Below are 19,686 nucleotides of genomic sequence, written 5' to 3'. Positions count from 1 at the left end.
AGTTTTTGGTGCCAGTTGAGAGGCCTCCCAGCATGGCAGTGGGAGGCTTCTGGGTGGTGGTGGCTGAACCCTTTTTTACTGTATTCGCTCCATAAGACGCACATATTTTCCCCCCACTTTTTTGGGGGGGAAGTGTGTCTTATGGAGCAAAAGTACGGTACATCGAATCAGAGCATTTTAAATACGTTCGGAGAGGGATATGTTTTATGCAACACTTGACTAATTTTCTTTTATACGTTGTCCAGCAGTCAGATTTAAAACATTTAAATACATGCTGTATTGCAGGACTCCATGGCATATAACAAAGCCATATGAAACCATTTGAAAACATAAGATCTTTAACACTGTTTACAATTAAACTGTTTAAAATACAAAATTAAAACCCTAAAAACTGTGCAGGCTACAATCCTCAACCCCCAAATGATCTGATAAGTATGCATGTTTTGACTTGATGTTGAAACAATGCCAGTGTTCTAAGGGGAAGGCATCCCACAGTCAGAGTGCTACAGCCAAGTAAGCCCTCCCCCATGTCTTCACATAATGAATTGTTCTCAATGGTAGGACATGGAGGAGGGCTTCCCAAGTAGATCTTAGTGATAGCACAGGTTTATATAGGGAGAATCTGTGGACCGCAGTGGCTTGGCCTTCTTTATTTTTATTTTGTGAATACATTTTATATCTAGAAGGCTATTAGCAATACAGGGAATCTGTCAGTTTCACTGATGAAATGTTTAAACACCACAATTTTTCTGTTACATATATAAAGTAATTTGTTAATTTTGTTAAATTCTTCAAAAAACAAACAAACAAACAAAGAAACCAGACTGTAATACAACTTTCCCCATTAGGAAATTAGAGGAATATGGACTGCCAACTTTCATCATAGGAATTGAAGATGAGGCACCTCTCTGTGAGAAGAAGAGATATTGGTTTTATGTTAATAAGACTATACAGTCTTGAACTCTCCCTGTTTAGTAACTTGGGTGTTAACATGCTGCATGTTCCCAGTTCAAGTGAAGGCTGAGAGGACATTGAGTAGTGATATAAATTGGTTCACTCATTGAAGGACCTTTGAACCATGTCAATAGAACATCTGGACAGATTGGTCCCAGTGACTTACATTTAAACAATTATTTTTCAAGTTTTTCTAGCTAGCATGGAAGAGTCAACATATAAGAATAATCGCTTAGAGAGGGGTCCCCAACCGCCAGTCGGTGGCCGAGTGCCGGTCCGTGGCCATGGCAGAACCAGGCTGCAGAGACAGATATCTCTCTTGCCCCCGCATGCACTCCCCCCATGCACCCCACCCGCATGCATTGGTGCCCCGCCCACCCATGAGTGTGTCCCGCCCATCCACGCATGCACGAGAGCGCGCCCGGCCCATCTGTGAGCACACTCTGCCCATCCGTGCATACGCGCAAGCGCCCCCCGCCCATCTGTGCAGGTGCGGCCTGCCCCCCCAACTGGTCTGTGGTTCAGAAAAGGTTGGGGACCACTGGCCTAGAGAATAGCAGATGTTGTTGCAGAGCTAAGTATCTGGCTGAGGAACAAGATGTTGGGACTTTTATTTCCCACGGTGCATCCCATGAGAACAACCAGCCTGTATAGCCTTGAGCAAGCTGCATAGTCCCCAGGCGCCTCCAGAAGAAAGGAAGGGTAAACTAATTCTAAATACTGTATACCTAATAATAATTAGTTTTATCTAAATCAAAATGTTTATAATTGCTTTGACAGAGAGAGAGAGAGAGAGAGAAATGAATTAGATCAGCGGTCCCCAACCTTTTTTGGACCGTGGACCGGCTGAGCCTCTGAGGAAGGTGGGGCAGCCCCCCGTGCAAGGTGGTGGGGGAGCACGCGTGCGCCAGCACCAGCTGAGCACTCCCCCAACCCTTTGCACATACACAGGAGCACTTGCATGCCTGCCCATGCGCCCGCCCACCCATTCACTCAGGCGCATGCATGAAGGGGTGGGGGAGCGTTCATGCCGGTGCTGGCACACGCGTGTGTGCACAAAGCTGTGGGAAGGGGAGTGTGTCTTTGCGGCATGGTCCGGCTCAGGCCACGGACTGGCACTGGGCCACGGACTGGGGGTTGTCGACCTCTGAATTAGATGAGTAAAATGCCACTTCGTAAACCAAGCCTTGCTAAATATGGGAAGAACAACTTCAAATAATGTTTTTGAAAAAATATTTAGGAAAATTAATCAAAAGACTTTTAAACTAGATTGGGAGAGATGGTACGTATATTTCTGTTATGGGTGGGATATGGTAGACCAGTGGTCCCCAACCTTTTCCCAACCGTGAACTGGTTGGGGGTGTGTGGCGCAGCTGCAGGGGGGCTGAGCTCTCTCATGTGCATGCGCTCCCCCCGCTCACATACATGTACACAAGTGTGCTCATGGGTGGAACGTGCTCGTGTGCATGTGCTCAATGGCGCTTGCGGGGGGGGTACTGTGCGTGCCTATGCACAATGTGAGTGCAGGGCGCAACATGCTCGTGCACATGTGCGCGACAGTGCTCACGGGTCCTGGACAGGTTGCAGACCGCTACCGGTTACGGACCGGGGGTTGGGAACCTCTGTGGTAGAAAACAAACTTTAAGAATGGATGATAAATTTATAAATAATGAATGAACAATATTGATACTTGTATGGTTGTACGACTACTTCATACAACATGAAGATATTTTATTTATTTATTTATTTATTTATTTATTTATTTATTTATTTATTTCATTTCATTTCATTTCATTTCATTTCATTTCATTTCATTTCATTTCTATCCCGCCTATCTGGTCACATTCGACCACTCTAGGCGGCTTACAATCCAACCAACAATAAATTTTAAAAACATTACAAGTAAACAAAGATAAAGATCAAAAGAGTATAAGAAGGGAAAGATCGCCAGGGATTAACTGTTGGGAAGGCCTGCCTATACATGAGTGTTTTTAATTGTTTCTTAAAAATGCCCAGCGAGGGAGCCGCGCACATCTCAGGAAGTAAGTTGTTCCATAGGCGAGGAGCCACCACCGAGAAGGCCCGATTTCTGGTCTTTTCCTTCCCGGCCTCTCTCGGCGTCAGGCTCCTCAGCCTCACCTCCTGGCTCGCACGAGTGACACGGGTAGATCTTGGTGGGAGAAGGCGTTCCACCAGGTATTGAGGTCCTAAACCGTTTAGGGCTTTATAAGTAAGCATCAATACTTTGAAGTCGATGCGGAATCGGATGGGCAGCCAATGCAGTGCAGCCAGAGTAGGGGAGATATGTTGGTATCTTCTCACTCCACTAAGTAGTCTGGCCGCAGCATTCTGCACCACCTGTAGTTTCCACAGCAGCCTCAAAGGTAGCCCCACGTAGAGTGCATTACAGTGGTCTAATCTTGAGATTAAAAGCGCATGTACCAAAGTAGTGAGAGCCCCCACGTCAAGGTAGAGTCGCAGCTGGGCTATCCACCTAAGATGGAAAAATGCGGCATGGACCACCGACGCCACCTGAGTTTCCATAGTGAGCGCCGGGTCCAGATGAATCCCCAAGCTGCGAACCCCATCGCTGGCAGGCAGGGTCACAACCCCCAAAATGAGGGAATTTCCCAAATCCCCAGCTGTGGGAGCGCCCACCCTCAGTACCTCCGTCTTGTCCGGGTTCAGCCTCAGCCCGTTCTCCTGCATCCATTCCCGTACGGTCTCCAGGCAACGCCGAAGGGACAGAACAGCATCTCCTGCAGTTGGAAAAAAGGAGATGTAGAGCTGTGTGTCATCCGCATATTGATGGCACAGAGCTCCACACCCCCTGATGACCCCCCCCAGCGGCCTCATATAGATGTTAAACAGCATTGGGGAGATGATCGACCCCTGTGGGACCCCACAATTGAGGCTCCACGGGGCCGAGACATTCTCCCCAAGCTGTACTCTCTGGGGACAGTCCTCCAAGAAGGAACGGAGCCAGGCAAATGCCTGGCCACCTATTCCCAACTCAGTGAGCCTCCCCAGGAGGATACCGTGGTCAATGGTATCGAAGGCCGCTGAGATATCGAGGAGGACCAGCAGAGACACTTTGCCCCTGTCGGCCTCCCTCAATAGATCATCACACAGGGCAACCAATGCCGTTTCTGTTCCATGGCGCGGCCTGAAGATCCACACAGTCTTCTTCCATGTATTGTTGAATGTATCTACATGTTATATGAAGAGTACAATTGAATGCATGAATCACAACTTCATTTGGGTTCTCTCCAGTGTACACACATGTTCTTAGAAACACTATACATGCACATATGATGTATGTACGTATAATCTAGCATGGGCAGGACTTTTACGTAATAGTGCAGTGGGCAAAATACGTAAAAAAACTAGGTTATGGATACATATATATATATTACAATTTTTAAAATAAATGCTTGCACAGAAGTAGGAGCTAATCACTTGCAGATGCAATTGTTCAACTGTCCCCCACTGTTTTATTCAAGAGGGTGGTGTATGTTTCTTTTACTAATTGAGTTTTAAAGGCTTTTTATGAAAGATGTGGAGATTGATGGGGGAGGTTTGTGAGACTGATGTACGTTATTTGAAAGTGGAACCATTATGATTGACACAGAACAAGAACGTGCCGAGTGAGCTGAAAATCTAGTGTATGTGAACGATGTGTTCAGTAAGTTTATTGATACTTCATATGCTGGTGCTACTAGCTTATTTTAAGTAATGATTCTTGTTCTTCCTACAGATATGGTAGCTCTTCCTGACTTTCAGTCTGCAGCTATGGAAAACTGGGGATTGATCACTTTTCAAGAAGCCACACTCCTTCATGATAACAAAACATCTTCAGCAATGGATAAAAAAAAAGTAACAAGAGTGATAGCTCATGAGCTGGCACACCAGGTGTGAAATGTCTCCAATCTTATATGTGGTGCAAGATTTTTGCTTTTTAAAATCACTGCAGATTGATTCATGTTGCTTACTCAGAAGCATGCTTTTTGCCATTTTCTTGTTCTTTTCATGTCATAATTTTATACAAATAAATTTTGATGCACCTTTAAGCTAGAGGTGGCCTCACACATGAAAATATATATACATACATACAGAGAGTGCATCTCTAATAGGAGCAGTATGATATAGAAACAATACTTTTCTAATAGGCTGAACTGGTCATATTTGACTCATGTTGTAAATCTGTATGGCAAATGAAAACAGAAAATCTGAAGAAAAAAAGTTCATCCTAGATCAAGAAAGGTTAATTTTGACAAAATACTGTATCTCTTCTACAGTGACCAATAGAAAAAGATGACAGGATAGGTTAGGTTGCAAGGATGCATGAACCACATATATTCACAAGCTGCACATGTCAAGTTGTGTTAATGTGAAATTTTTGTACATATAGTCACAGCTAGACATTTGAGGTAAATATGCAGCTAGGCCAATTTGCACCAGCAATATAATTCTGCAGACAAGATGTTCCTTAATATGTTGTCAGACATCAGTCTTCAGTAACTTATCAGCAAAGACTCAAATGTAAACATCTGTGTGGTTTTGCTGGGTGGGGGAGTGAAAAATACTTGAGACTGCATGAGCAGTTCAGGGACTGTTTCCTGTTGTTATGATAGATAGTTTCCAGTATAGATTTTTAAGCACTTTTTGAAGTATTTTTTAAACACTGTAGTGTTGCATCTTTTGACATGGTATTTAATAATGTGAATATGTCTGTGCTTTGTATTCTCAGTGGTTTGGAAATCTAGTAACTATGAAATGGTGGAGTGACTGGTGGCTGAATGAAGGGTTTGCCACTTTCATGGAAAACTTCGCCATGAAGCAGATCTTTTCAGATTTATATACTGTAAGTGTCTTGATGGGATACATGTCCAAATGTGTATGAGAAAATCTTTTAATTTGGCCAGTATTTTAGTTTAGTCTCAGAACCATTTTTTGTTACATGCTGTCAAGTTTTTTCCAAGATATGATGATCTTGTGAAATAATAACCTCTGAAGCTATATGGTTATGTTTTTATTTAGGTTGCTTTCTTTGTTTTCAAAAATAAACTGGTCTGTATCTCTGGAACAGTGAAACAATGAGCCACATGTAGTTCTACCTAGTCTTACACTGTTACCTGTGATCCTCTTCTCTCCATAGTAAAATATTGCTCCTTGCTTTTATGATCATTTCCATTTATAATCTATTCTCCTAAACTGGAGCGAGTGATCTCAGATGGGCCATTTATCAGATTTCCTGACACTTTGAGCAGCCATCCTCCCAAAAGGATGGGCTTACTGGAAAGAAGCATGTCAAAAAGGACTATTTTGCATATTTATTTTTTAAACATTTATTTTCATACAATGTTGCTACGGTAGGTTTTCATTAACTGAAAACCAGGTTTAACTTTTTTAAAAAGCGGGGCAGAAGTGCTGGGGAGGCCCTCAAACCAGGAGAAAAGTACTCTCTCCATCTCCAAGAAGGCAGAAGGGAATGTTTGGAGCAAATTACTTTTTCAGTTGGGAGGAGAGTCTGAGTGAACCTGGAGTCCTTATGTGTTCTCGTTATGTTGCCCACCCCCATGCTACATCTGCTAACAAAGACGTTCCTGATCAAGCATAGTGTAAACCCCTGAAATTCCCATGTACTCCATGACTTGCATCAGTCACTAGATCTATGCTTTGTGCACACAAAGCTAATAAAATAAAATAACTTGCTATTTACAGATAGGAAATCTCTTCCAAGTGGACAAAGATTATATATTTTGTCCTAAGGCATAGAAGATGTGTGAGAGCTAGGAAAACAAGTGCTGCTAATTTATATTACCGTATAATGATGAATTCTGAACTAAGGCAGTTATCAGGCCCCCATATTCATACCCTTTAGGAGAGTTCAAAACACAAACAGCTGTGTTAACCTATATCAACAAACCAGTTCTATCAGTCTTCATGTCTACCAAGAGCCAGTCTTTTGTAAAGCTAATGCATCTAAATTTTTCATTTAGTTCCAGATCTTTCCCCAGATATTTGCATTAGAACAGAGATAACACTTATCAACTATACATTGCTACTAGAGTTGTGCATTTCCTCCCACAGCTGCTAGGAGAATTGTAGCTGAACTCAGAGGGAATGAAGAAGTCTGGGGTTCTAGATAGTGTCATCATTTGGATAGTAAAATTAGGCCTGGTTCTGCAACCCTGCAAACCCTAACTCTGGGACAGTGATATCTGTCAGATGGGAGATCTTGCCATATAGGTGAGGTTATGACTTTCAAAGTCTTCCAGCACTTACTGAAAATATGCAGTTAGGACAAAGGGGTTTGCATTGTAAACTTTAAAAAAAGAACCCTTAAAAACACGGATTACTCTGTCCAGATGTTTTTGTAATTGCTGATGCGATGTCTAGCAGAATCAAACTCATTTAACTTTGTTAAAAAGCTATAAGACTATAGATAGGGAACTCAGGTTGAGGTCTTCTTTTTGCACATATATACCACCAATGAATGGCTCGTGTCTCTGCAAGCAGCATGCATGTTATTGTGTGGGTGAGATTATTAATATATGTATTGAAGTCAGAACCTCAAGAAGGAAAATGCACATGCATTGCTGACGGAGGAAGACGAACATTTTACCACTTGGTGGTGCCAGATTGCTTTATTAAATACAACAATTCTCTTTCCATATAAATGAGTGAAAAAAGGTATCAACTTGAATTACAGAACTGACTGCCTCCTTCCTCCTCTTATTGCCCCTCAGTATCTTCTGGAATGTGTAGTCACCCTGAGCTGACCTTGGACAGTGTGTCAGTGAATCTCAGCATTCAATGTTTATGCCTATGCAAAATACATTCAAGAGTAGAGACTAGAGATGGGGGATTTGTCTTTGTCTATGAAGACTGGTGGGTAGGGGTGCGGCCAGCAGCGGGGCGCATCCGCACGCATGTCTGCACATACACGCACATGCTCCTGTTCCTTTGGCCCTCAAAAATGTTTAAAATATCCGATCTGGCCTTCAAGGTCCAAAGTTTGGAGCCCCCTGCTCTCAAGGATGGTGGCCAGAGTAAAGTCTAGCTTTAACAGGCAGGACACTTAACCTGCCTATGATAACACAAGCCTTATTGTGTTGAATATCATGTGGGGGACGGAGATGGGGACAGCACTTCTAGTTGCCTGGAAGCAATTTGTAACTTGTCAGAGGTGAACACATAATTCCTGTAAAATATTTAGTAATACAGTGGGGTCTTGACTTGAGAACTTAATCCGTATTGGAAGGCAGTTCTCAAGTCAAAAAGTCTATAAGTCAAGTCTCCATTGACCTAGAGCACATTGAAAACCGATTAATCCCGTAATAGGCCGTTTTTGTTCCATTTTGGTTTTTTTGTGGTCTGTAAGTCAAATCTCAGTCTGCAAGTCAAACCTAAATTTTGCGGCCAGAGAAGTCTGTAACTCAAAAACTCTGTAAGTCAAGCCGTCTGTAAGTCAAGGGTCCACTGTATGCTTATTCTTAAAAACTTTTGGCCACAGTGTTGTATCATGTTTATGAGAATGAAACTATGCTGCATCCAGAAGACATACATACTGATAGCTTTAGAGCCCCCTCCCCAATCTTCTGTGTTTTCTGGTACAATGTGTAGAATGTTGGCCTTGGGATTTTGCTTATTTGCGTGGGTACTATGGCAGGGTTTATCCTTTTAGGGTAAATAAAGACGTTCTTCCAAGGTGATTGCAAAAATTGCTAAATCTTACCATAGTGTATTTATTAAGATACTGTGTAAGAAACTGGAATATTAATACATAATTTGCTAATTATTAATATTCCACTTTCAGAAATGCTACATGCCTCTTTTATTCTGCACATTCTGTTACCTACATGCTGCACATTGTCAGGCTTAAATTGCCAAAAGGCCAGCCACATGACTAAGTAAATATCTAATTCTTAAAAAAAAAACCTCTTGTTTATGAATGTGGGATATTATAATTCAGTATCCACAATTCAGAATGCCAGGAAATGGCCCAATATTGTTGCACAATATTGTGCCTGCGTTGCCAGTAGGAACCAAGCTTTACACAGCAAAGGTTAGCCTGAATGTTGACAACACCAATGGCAGCAGTCAAGGTGCTCTACTGTCTTGAGCTCGCTACTAGAGATGGGTATGAATAAGAAAAAATGTGATTCATTTTGATTCGTTATTTGTCTAGGTGGATGAATCACAGATGTACATTTTTTTCTGATGAATTGATGAATCATGGTTGTTGTGGGATTTTAGGGCTGTTTGGCCGTGTTCTGGAGGTTGACAAATCAATTTGTCAATTCATTTTGTCGTAAAAACTCTATTAAAAATCTGCCCAAGAACCTAGAGATATCAAATTTGGGTCTCCTCTAGAAGCCCTGCAAGTTTGGTGAAGACAGGGTTTCAGACAGCTGAATTACACGCCCACATGGAGGGCCCCCTGGAAAGTTCACCCCAAGCACCCATAGACACTGAAATCACAGAGAAGCTTCTACTGAATCTCCTCTACAGTCTCTCTAAATTTGGTGAAGATTGGGTTTCAGACATCCAAGTTATACCACCCACGAAATGGGTTCCCCCAGAAAAGTGCCATTTATCATATGGTTTGGGGAAACCAAACTTGGAAGGATTGTATAGGAGAGTGAGTAGAAGCTTCTCTGTAATTTTGGTGTCTCAAGGTGCCCGGGGGGGGGGGGGATTTCCTCTTTATGGATGTATAACACAGACATCTGAAACCCCATCTTCACTGAACATGGTGTATCTAGGTGCCTGGGGGTGGGGGCGTTTTATAACCAAATGAATTGACAAATTAAAAATCATGAAGAATTTGTTGATTGATATTCATTGGGGGCATTGATTTGTATGAATATGAATCAGTTAATTAGCATTTTTGAACAGATTTGGTGATGTACTTTTTTAAAATATGTGCCCCTCTCTACTTACTACCATTCATAAAGTGACACCATACAAGAGAAAATCCCAGAAGCTGACTCTTTTTTTTAAATCAGTTAACCACTTCTAACCCAAACACAAAGAAATTGTCAGGGCTGTTTTTCAAATGTAAATGGGGAGTTGCTGAAAAGAACCTACCACACACTATAATATGGAAAGGAGTATTCTTTGAATTTTCCCACTATTTATTGATTGGTGATTATTCTTCCGTTGATCATCATTAAGAAGTATCCATATATATATTCACCCTGTTAAACTTACGCACCAGAATGCACAAATGGTGAGCCTCTACTTTTGTTAATCTAGATTTATCCCTTTCTTCAGGATGACTCTTTTCTAGATCTACGATTTAGGATCATGAACAAAGATTTCATGAATTCATCTCATGCTGTTTCCCTTGCTGTCGAGTCATCAGAAGAAATTGAAGAAATGTTTGATGCAATCTCCTATGTCAAGGTAACTTTAAAAGTGCTGGCAAATGTGCTTTTAATCAGTATAAATGCAGAGTTCACACAAATATGTTTTAAATCACAGTTGTAGTGTGGCCAGCCACAGGTCAGGAGCTAAAAGGGAAATAAATGTTTCTAGACTGGGGTAAGAGAGATGTGGCGAGAGACTGCTATAATCAGAAACATATATACCCATGTGGGTATTTTTTTTTAAATCTAGTTTTAGCAAAAATGCATGTGCTATTCTGCATTCTCATCAAGATGTCTGGTGCAGGCACAGATCATAATTGAATGCAAAACTAAACAAAAATGTAAGGTTGGGAGAACACATGACACAGGGGTCTTGTGATTTCCTCCGTTTCCTCTGAGAGTTAGAAACCTTTGGTTTGGGTGGAAGTGCAATATAAGTGTGCTTTTCTAACCCAAAATTATTTTTGATCTTAATGGTGGGTTAGTGAAAATAATGTTCTATCATCACCATATTCTTCTTTTCATTACTTTTCCATCAGAGTCTGTATGTCGTAATGAGAATTTTTATTTTGGACATGGCAGTTCCAAACAATGTTGCTGTGTTATATCTAAACCAGTCTCCAGGATTAGCACTCACCACAATTTTAAAGTTGCTCTGAATCTTTTACAGATAGCCATGATTAATGTAAAGTTGTGGTACATGCTGGTCAACTGAAAAATAAAATAAAATGGAATGAATGTCTAAGATGGTGGGGCACTCTTGATTTTTAGCTGTGATTAAAAGAGTGGACAATGTTATAACAACTATAATTTATAAGTGTTTAGATAGAACTCAGATTTCTCACTTCCTCTTTTTTTTCATGAATATCCATCACAAACCTTTGTTCTATAAACTACTCAACTGATTTCCCCCTTTTATATATTACGATTAACTGTTTTGACTGTAAGAAGCTATTTAAAATTACTTTTCATACCAGTACAGTAATTTGGCTGTGTTTGCTTTAAGCCCAAGGTATAAATGTTGATGCTTTCTACAAATGCACTTGTAAATAAAATAGTTCTTATCCACCCACGAATATTTCTAAGGACAGAAAGAGGGAAAATGGTATCTGAACAGATTGTGGCGATTCAGATTCCCTTATGAATGTGTATAAAATAGATTTATGTGAACTATTTTTTTCCTTTTGCTATTTCCAATCCATTATAATCTGTAGCTGGACCACATCCTGTTCAAATTAAAGGAAAGCTAAGAGCAGCTTTTTACCTTCACATCTGTTAGCATGACTAGAGGTGAAGTTTCCTGCATAGCCCAGAGCTGTCTAGATGAGAGGGAGGGGGTTGATAATACAGGGACATACTATCCTTCTGACTCCTTAGCTGCGTTATCTTCAACTGTCCCAGCTGTTTGCGATCTCCAGGTCCTGTCCAGTTTTGCAGATATCTGGAAACAACAAAAAACACATAGAAAAGCATAATGGAGGCTGTTTTATATTTCTTTCTGTGGCAGCTGCTGCTTTATGGCAACCCGTTTTTGTACCAGAACTAATCACATGGGCTTCCTCAGGATCGCTGCAGTTGTCCTTGCCCATGGGGTGGAATGAATAAGGGTTGGAAAGTATTCCAGCTTGCATAGGATCATATTTCCATGCTCCATTGGCTCCTTCATATGCATCAACAGTGAAAGCTATGCGTGTGATAGAGTGGTGGCACAAACTGGCATACTAGTAAAACAGAAAAAGTGTGATCCATCCTTAGAAGCAATTGAAGGAAATACTCTAAAATTAGTCCTCAGCCCCCATTTTATACTATCTTTGCCTCTCATGAAGACTTCTGGAAAACTCTTCATGAGACTTCTCAAAAACATAACTTCTTTGTAATTTTTAATGATTCAGTAAAGATATTGCCCAGTGCAGAATTTTGAAACTTGTCAGTAGTCTCTTCTCAGTTGAAGCAGAAAGATTTTAGCAGTAAATTCATCACAAAATTTTACATTAGCAACACAGAATCACCCTTACTTCCTTTTAAGTTTCCATCCCTGTACGAAACAGGTGTAGAATATACCTACCCGGGTATTATATGTGGGCCTTCTTTCAGATATTTTTTTCACACACAATTAATATAAAATATTTTTGAGAATGCTTGGTAGTTGACAGACATTTAGAGATATGTTTGATTCAAACATACATTATTCCAGAACCTTCTGGCATCTTTTTCCATTAATTTGTGTATTCACAGTGCTGTTCTGTAAAGGATAGCTTAATACAAAACTCATAAATCTAAATTTACCAGAGTATTTGTTTTGTACAACAGTGGTCAGTATCCTGTTACATAACTCCCTGTGCTATGGGAATGTCAGTGGCAGCAACAACAGGAGCAGAGTTGCTCTTTTTATTTAGGGGTGCACATAACTTTTTCTCATTGCACATGGATTGTGCACACACAAAATTGACAAACGGACATTAATCAACAGCATCTGCTGTTGATGGTGAGATTGTTCCTGTCACGCAGGTGGAGCTGCAAGAGATACTGCCTGTTGTGATAAGATACTTTCATGTTTCATTTACTCAAATGGTAAACCCTATAGATTTCAGTTCTAGGATTATCAGTCTGTGGTAAGATCAGAAAGTTTATACAGATCCATTCTTCTCTCCACCACATTTTTGCATAAATAAATCACTTGCTCAATATGGGTGTTACATTCCTCAAATAATGCATTTTACTGGCTAAACCTGTTCTCCATAAAAGTGTCCCTTTAAAATAAGCATTTCTGAACAACACACTTGCATGGTCTTCATCAAATTGAAATTGGATCAATGGCAACACATTTTGTTTTGTTTTGTGTTAATGATCTGTGCTGTGCCTTGAGTCTTGCCACTTTGGCGAAAGGTGGCATAAAAATGCAATGAAGAAAATTTAAAAATATATTTTTTCTTCCAACAGGGAGCTTCTCTCTTGCTGATGTTGCAGAACTTTCTTCATAATGATGTCTTCCAAGCTGGCATTCAAATCTATTTGCACGACCACATCTATGGGTCCACCTGCAGTGATGATCTATGGGATAGCATGAATCAGGTAAATCTTTTCAACAAAGGGAGCAGAACTAATTAAATATTGATTTTATTTATCTTATGTACGACATGTTTCATTTTCTAAAATAGACTGATCCTATTAGTTCCACTGCAATTGACATGACATCATAGTAATCTCATATCTGTTATTTTATTTGCACATTACCCAATAACTGGTAACATGAATGGTTAACGTAACATTTGATACTAGAAAGATATGTATAAGCAAGAAAAAATTAAATGTTTTTTAAAATCAAAGCAGAGAGAGCTTCTGTGTAAATAAAAATGAATCCGCTTGTGAAAAACAAAATATTAATATAGTGCAGTTAAAGATATTGAAAATTCTTAACACTAACATTCCAAGAAAGTGAAAAGATCTTTACCTGGTGTTGGAAAGCTCACCAAATGGGTGCCAAGTGGGCCCTTTTGGGGAGGGCATTGTATAAATTGGGTCCTGCCCACAGCCCCTCATTTAACAACATACGTCTAAAGAAGGACTTCTGAACATGATCTTAATTACTAAGTGCACATGAAAGGAAGTAGTTTTTCGCATTGTTTAGTATCATGCCATCTTGGTTGTAAAGATAAAAAGGTTTGATAATGTGATTATATTGGCTAGTCCTGTTGCTGGTGGATTTTAGAACTAGCTATGATTTTCTGAGTGTTTTTAAAGGCAACTTCACCATATGATATACTGTATTGCAGTAATTCAGATGGGAGTTTTCCAGTGCATGGTTAATAGTATCAAGATTTTCTCTGTCCCAGCAAGGCTAAAACGGATATGTGAGCTTAATCACATAAAAGACACTCCACGCTAATGAGACCACTTGCACCTTTGGGGAGAGTGCTAGTTTGGAGAGCACACAGTCCAAGTGTGGACCTCATCCTTAGGGAGAGGGAGTGCATCTTAGCTCCATTGTTGTTGTCAATTCAACTTATACCAAATTGCTTCTCAGGCTCTGCTTGTAAGGAAGTTGTGATTATGTCAACTACCCAGGCAATGTCCATATTCTATGGCACCAACCCCAAAAATCCCCCAGAGTACTCCTCTCTCCATCTGTCAAGCCATGTTTTCAAGAATGGATCATCTTAACAGGTCTCCCACCCTTGAATTTGTGTAAGGCTGCTGTAAATCTAACCCTCAGTGGGATTGTTCTGACCATGATAAGAGTATAGATATTAAATTTTCCTTGTTTTAGATTACCATCCCCCTGTCTGTCAATAATACAAAATTAAGACATCTTGCTGTATGTATTGGAGTGCTGACATGCTGGGACAGCCCCATTTCTGTTATGGTAGCCATAAAGGCCTGGACTGCCTTTGATCTAATGAGCTCAGCAGAGATGTTAAGGTTAGAACAGTCATCTGGGAATCTTCACCACCGAATTCAAGTCCATCTTAGTTGGCTCAGCTATGGAAAGCAATGTGATGTGGCCTTGGCAGCATACCAACAACATTCCCTGTCTGACCTGGTCACTCAACATAGATAAAAATGCTAGACATTAGTCTTTAAGATGGGCAGGAAACTTGGGAGAAGATGTAATTAGACCACAGTACACACAATAAACATCCCCAAGAAAGGAGATACAGTGGTGCCTCGCTTAGTGATTGCCTCATTTAATGATGTATTCGCTTAGCGATGAAGTTTTTGGAGCGATTTTGCGCTCCGTTTAACAATGTTTCCTATGGGGAAAATTCGCATAGCGATGTTTGGGACCTTGCCTCGCTTAGCAATGACAGTTTTAGGTCTCCTGTTTTGCTTAGCGATGTTCCGTTTTCACTATTTAAAAGTGTCTTAAAAGGTTCAAATGTTTTAAATGCTTGGGATCGTTAGTGCACCTTCTAAATCCTTTGCAAACTTAATTTGGCTTTGTTCTGACTCTTAATTTTTGGTGAATTTTTCCCCCCATTGGAAAGCATTGAACTGTCAGTTTGACAGCTGTCAAACCTGCAGTTCAATGCTTTCCAATGGGGGGGGGGGAAATTTACCAAAAATTAACGAAGACTCAGAAACTGTTTTAAATGCTTGGATTCATGAGAGCACATTGTAAAGAGTGTGCAAACTTAATTTGGTGTTGTTCTGACTCTTCGTTAATTTTTGGTGAATTTTTTTCTCCCTCATTGGAAAGCATTGAACTGCAGGTTCACAAAGTGCCTTGCACCAGTTGCTGCACATCTCTGACTACACAGCATAATCGTTTCCCCCATATCTACAATTGGCTGATCGCATCGAACTCTTATGAAGGCGCCTTAAGAAACACTCGTTTTGCTCTCTCTGCGCTAGCGGACCTTCGGTTCAAGGCCAATTTCACCAAATCTCAACTACAGCCCTCTCAAACCGTAGATTATATGGGAGCCTGCCTTGACTCATCTTGGGCCAGGGCCTTTCTGCTCCAAGAGTGAATAACCAAACTAAAATCTGCAATAAGGCCTTTTTCTGCCCTCACTCCGGTCTCAGCTCATTGAGCTCAGCATCTTCTTGGCCTCATGGCCTCGACTATATCAATTATCCGATATGCCAGGGTCAAAATGAGATCCCTTCAAGCCTGATATCTTTCCCTATTCAACCCAATGATCGACCCACACCCACCCACCCACCCCCCCCCCACACACACACACCCTCTCTCTCTCTCTCTAAACTTTCGGCAGTTTCCAGGGAATTATCTGACCAACTTGCCCAATGGACCTTCCTCCCACATCTCACAGTCAGTCGTCCATTCGCTCCTCTCCAGCTCATGATTCAGGTCACCACTGTAGCCAGCCCCATGGGATAGGGCGCTCATTGTCAAGGCCACAGAATCCATGCCCTGTGGACAAAAAGAGACCAAACCTTACATATGAACCATCTTGAGCTGCTTGCCATTATCAAGACCTTTCATGCTCCCATCCTCTCATTGTCGGTCGGGCCGTTCAATTGGCCACAGACAATATGACCGCACTATACCATGTAAACAAGCAGGGAGGTACACACTCCTTCTCTCTTCTATATCTCACAATTCACCTCTGGGAGTGGTGTTACACCCATCACGTTTTTCCTGTTGCGGTCCATGTTGCCACTCATGACAACTTCATAGCAGACTACCTCAGCCACTTCACTACTCAAACGTACGAATAGGTCTTAGATGACACCGTTTTTGCCCAGATCTCCAAACATTGAGGTGCTCCTAATGTTTTTGCCATACAAGAAAATGCGAAATGCATCCAGTACTGTTCCAGAGAAAATTGGTGGAAGAGAAATCAATAATCTAATATATGCAGATGGCACCATTTTACTAGCAGATGACTTGAAATGACTTCCAGTGAAAGAGAAAGAAGGTAGTATCAAAGCAGGACAGCAGCTGAACATTAAGACAAAAATCATGACTAATGTTGACAATGAAGAAATAGAAAAAATATTTTGTATACCTTGGTTCAATCATTAATCCAGATGGAGACTGCAGCCAAGAAATCAGAAGATTTAGAGTTGGAGAGGCAGCAATGAATGAATTAGAAAAGATCATAAATTGTAAAAATGTCAGGATGCAATGATACAGTGTTCTTAACTGGTATCAGACCCAAAGGCTTACACATAGCACCTAACATACAGAAGTGTAGGGATGCAAATGAGCGTGTTGAATTCAACTGCATTGATTCCTCTAGGCAAAGAAAACAGGTGTTGTTAAACAGAACAGTATAAGTTCCATGTTTGTTAACCTACAGTTGACAAACATGAAACTTATAATTCTGTTTAAACTAGAGGGGAGCTTTGTATTTGTCTCCCGGGGAGATTAATATGAAGCTTGCCACCACAAGTGCCTGGCCTGATTACAGCCCGCCCCACAGAACTGACCAGCCGACTTTCTGCTTGTTGCGCAGTGTGTGCGGCCAGTCTCATTGAAAGTGTGCCAATTGTGGCAGTAGCCTGGTTGGCACTTCTCTGCCTCCCTGCTCAGATGGCCACTCCGGCAGGGGAGCAGGATAATGAGTCTTCCCACTCACCTCCTGAGTGGCCAGCCGAGCAGTGAGGCGGGAAAGCGCCAGCCAGGCTACTGTTGCAATTGGCGCACTTTTAATGTTGCTGGTTGTGTGCAACGAGCATTAAGTGGACCGGCCAGTTCTGGGGATGGGCTGTAATCAGGGAGACAAATACAAAGATTCCCTCTCTAGTTTAAACCCTTTGTCATTGTTCTGTCAGGCTCTTGGTTTAATAAAAGAGGGGGGAGTATTGGTTATACTGTTGCTTTTTTCCCTATGAAAATCTTACTGTTTTTTTTTTTAGATAACAAATGGAACAGTAGATATTAAAAAAATCATGAAAACGTGGACTGTCCAGAAGGGATTTCCTTTGGTGACTGTCAGAAGAGAAGGAAAACAGATCCATCTTCATCAGGAGAAATATGTTCATAATTTAGAATCAGAAAATCAGAGCATATATTCAAGGTTTCTTTCTCTTTCTCTTATTGTTCATTTGGGTAGTTAAACTAAGTCTGCAGGCTTTCCTTTAACTAAAGTAGGAGTTTAAGGCCAAGTCTTCTCTTGACAGCAAATAGATGGTTTGGATGTCGCAAACATACTAAAATGTATATCTTCTGAATTACCAGTAAGTGTCTTTGGAGTGCAGGAGGGATTTGATGATCATGATTGCTCTCTGATAGATGTTGATGGAACCAATGTGTATCCCTTCACTGAAATGAAAACCAAGCGTCTGTATACAATACTAATGGGTCAGCATTTGTAATCTTATTTATTTTTTATAAACTGCAGATTGGATTTTTGCATATGTCCAGTGAATTTTGTCTAGATTGCTTTCATGATAGAAAAGCGAGCTAACTCACAGACATGTACTTAATTTAGGCCAAGGCTGTGCAGCTTGTTGCTCCATTATTGTTACTGGATTGCAGCTTTCATCATCCCTAGCCACCATTTGAGCAGGGTTGAGGGCAGCTGTAAGCCACCAATACCTACAGAGCCACCAGTTGCTGTCCCCAACTTACAAGTTTGCCAGTGATAAGCATGCATAGATTAATTTTTGAAAATGGGAAGTTTGCTACAAAATGAACATGAGATATTGAAATTTTCTTTTTGTACAATTTTTATCCTCACACCCTTGTTTTTCTTTGTGTACTTTGTTGGATTTTCTGAGGGATCTGTGAATCTTACCTCTCATGAGGCAGGGACCATTTTAAGAAAAAACTCCAAATTTTATAGTGGATTTCCCTCACTGAACACAGGAATTGGGGCCCGTGTACAGCTCAAATCCAGTGAGTGGTAGTTGAAGTTCCATGTGTAGTATCTCTTAAAAGCCAAAAATCATACACCTTAGTTGTTTGACATGCCATGGACAATAGCAGGGAATTGAAATTAGATCTCCCTCTCTGAAGATAACTGACTGCTGGGATTTTTAGCTTTAAAAAAACACTCTAAGCAAGTAAGCCCATGTGCTGCATAAGATTATGTGGGTATAATAGTGGTGAACACAGTGATCTGAGTGACCAGCTGGGTATGTGAGTACAGAAGCCTATTTCTTTGTCTGTAACATAAATTGATTAATAGGGCAGAAACTGTCATTATGCATAGTTTATAGAGTGAAAGCACTTCTGTGTTAGAGATTCAGCTATATCGTCAAAATCAGTTGCAAGGAAATGTCCTGCTAAAATCCTGAAGAATGTTCACAAGCAAAGCAAGCAAGCAAGCAGATTTGCAAATTCTGGGGGATGATAGAAGCCCCTGCTATGACAATTGCATATTATCAGGCCTTAAGGATTTTCTTGTTCTAATGATAGTTTATCTCTAATCTCTGTTTCTGGCTGGAGGTGACAGTTGTTTTTATGCAACAAAGTAGGTGCATTTTCTTTGTGGCTGAGGAATACCGTATTTTTCGCTCCATAAGACGCACCTTTCCATAAGACGCACCAAATTTTTAGGAGAAGAAAACAGGAAAAAATTATCTGCTTTCTTCTCCTAAAATTTGGTGAGCCTTATGGAGAGGTCCATCTTATGGAACACACCCTAGGGTCCTAGGGTGTGTTCCAGGACCCTTTGGAGCCTCCCCCTGCCTCCCTCGGGGGCGAGAGGGGGTGAAATCGCCACCTTCTGGGGCTCTTCTGAAGTTTCCCAAGCCTCAGAAGAGCCCCCAAAGGTGGTGATTTCATCCCCTGTGGCCCCCAGGGGAGGCAGGGTCAGTCTCCAAAGAGTCCTAGAACACACCCTAGGACCCTTTGGAGACTCACCCTGCCTCCCCCGGGCGACAGAGGGGGCAAAATAGGGAGCTTCCAGGATCTTTTCTGAGCCTTTCCAGGCTCAGAAAA

The 19,686-nt window shown here is 41.1% G+C and overlaps 1 protein-coding gene across 1 annotated transcript in view; it reads left to right on the top strand.

Annotated features, from left to right (window-relative positions):
* The window catches only part of LNPEP (leucyl and cystinyl aminopeptidase), a 64,103-nt gene that overhangs the window by 28,381 nt on the left and 16,036 nt on the right, over positions 1-19,686 (top strand). The window contains exons 6-10 of the mRNA XM_072992504.2: positions 4,712-4,866; positions 5,705-5,818; positions 10,237-10,368; positions 13,272-13,403; positions 17,658-17,818. Of these exons, the coding sequence (XP_072848605.2) occupies positions 4,712-4,866; positions 5,705-5,818; positions 10,237-10,368; positions 13,272-13,403; positions 17,658-17,818 (694 nt within the window). The remainder of the gene's footprint in view (positions 1-4,711; positions 4,867-5,704; positions 5,819-10,236; positions 10,369-13,271; positions 13,404-17,657; positions 17,819-19,686) is intronic.

Source organism: Pogona vitticeps, chromosome 2 (genome assembly GCF_051106095.1).
Source record: "Pogona vitticeps strain Pit_001003342236 chromosome 2, PviZW2.1, whole genome shotgun sequence".
NCBI lineage: Eukaryota > Metazoa > Chordata > Lepidosauria > Squamata > Agamidae > Pogona > Pogona vitticeps.
The sequence above is the reverse complement of the archived record's forward strand: the minus strand, read 5'-3'. Positions and strand labels throughout refer to the sequence as shown.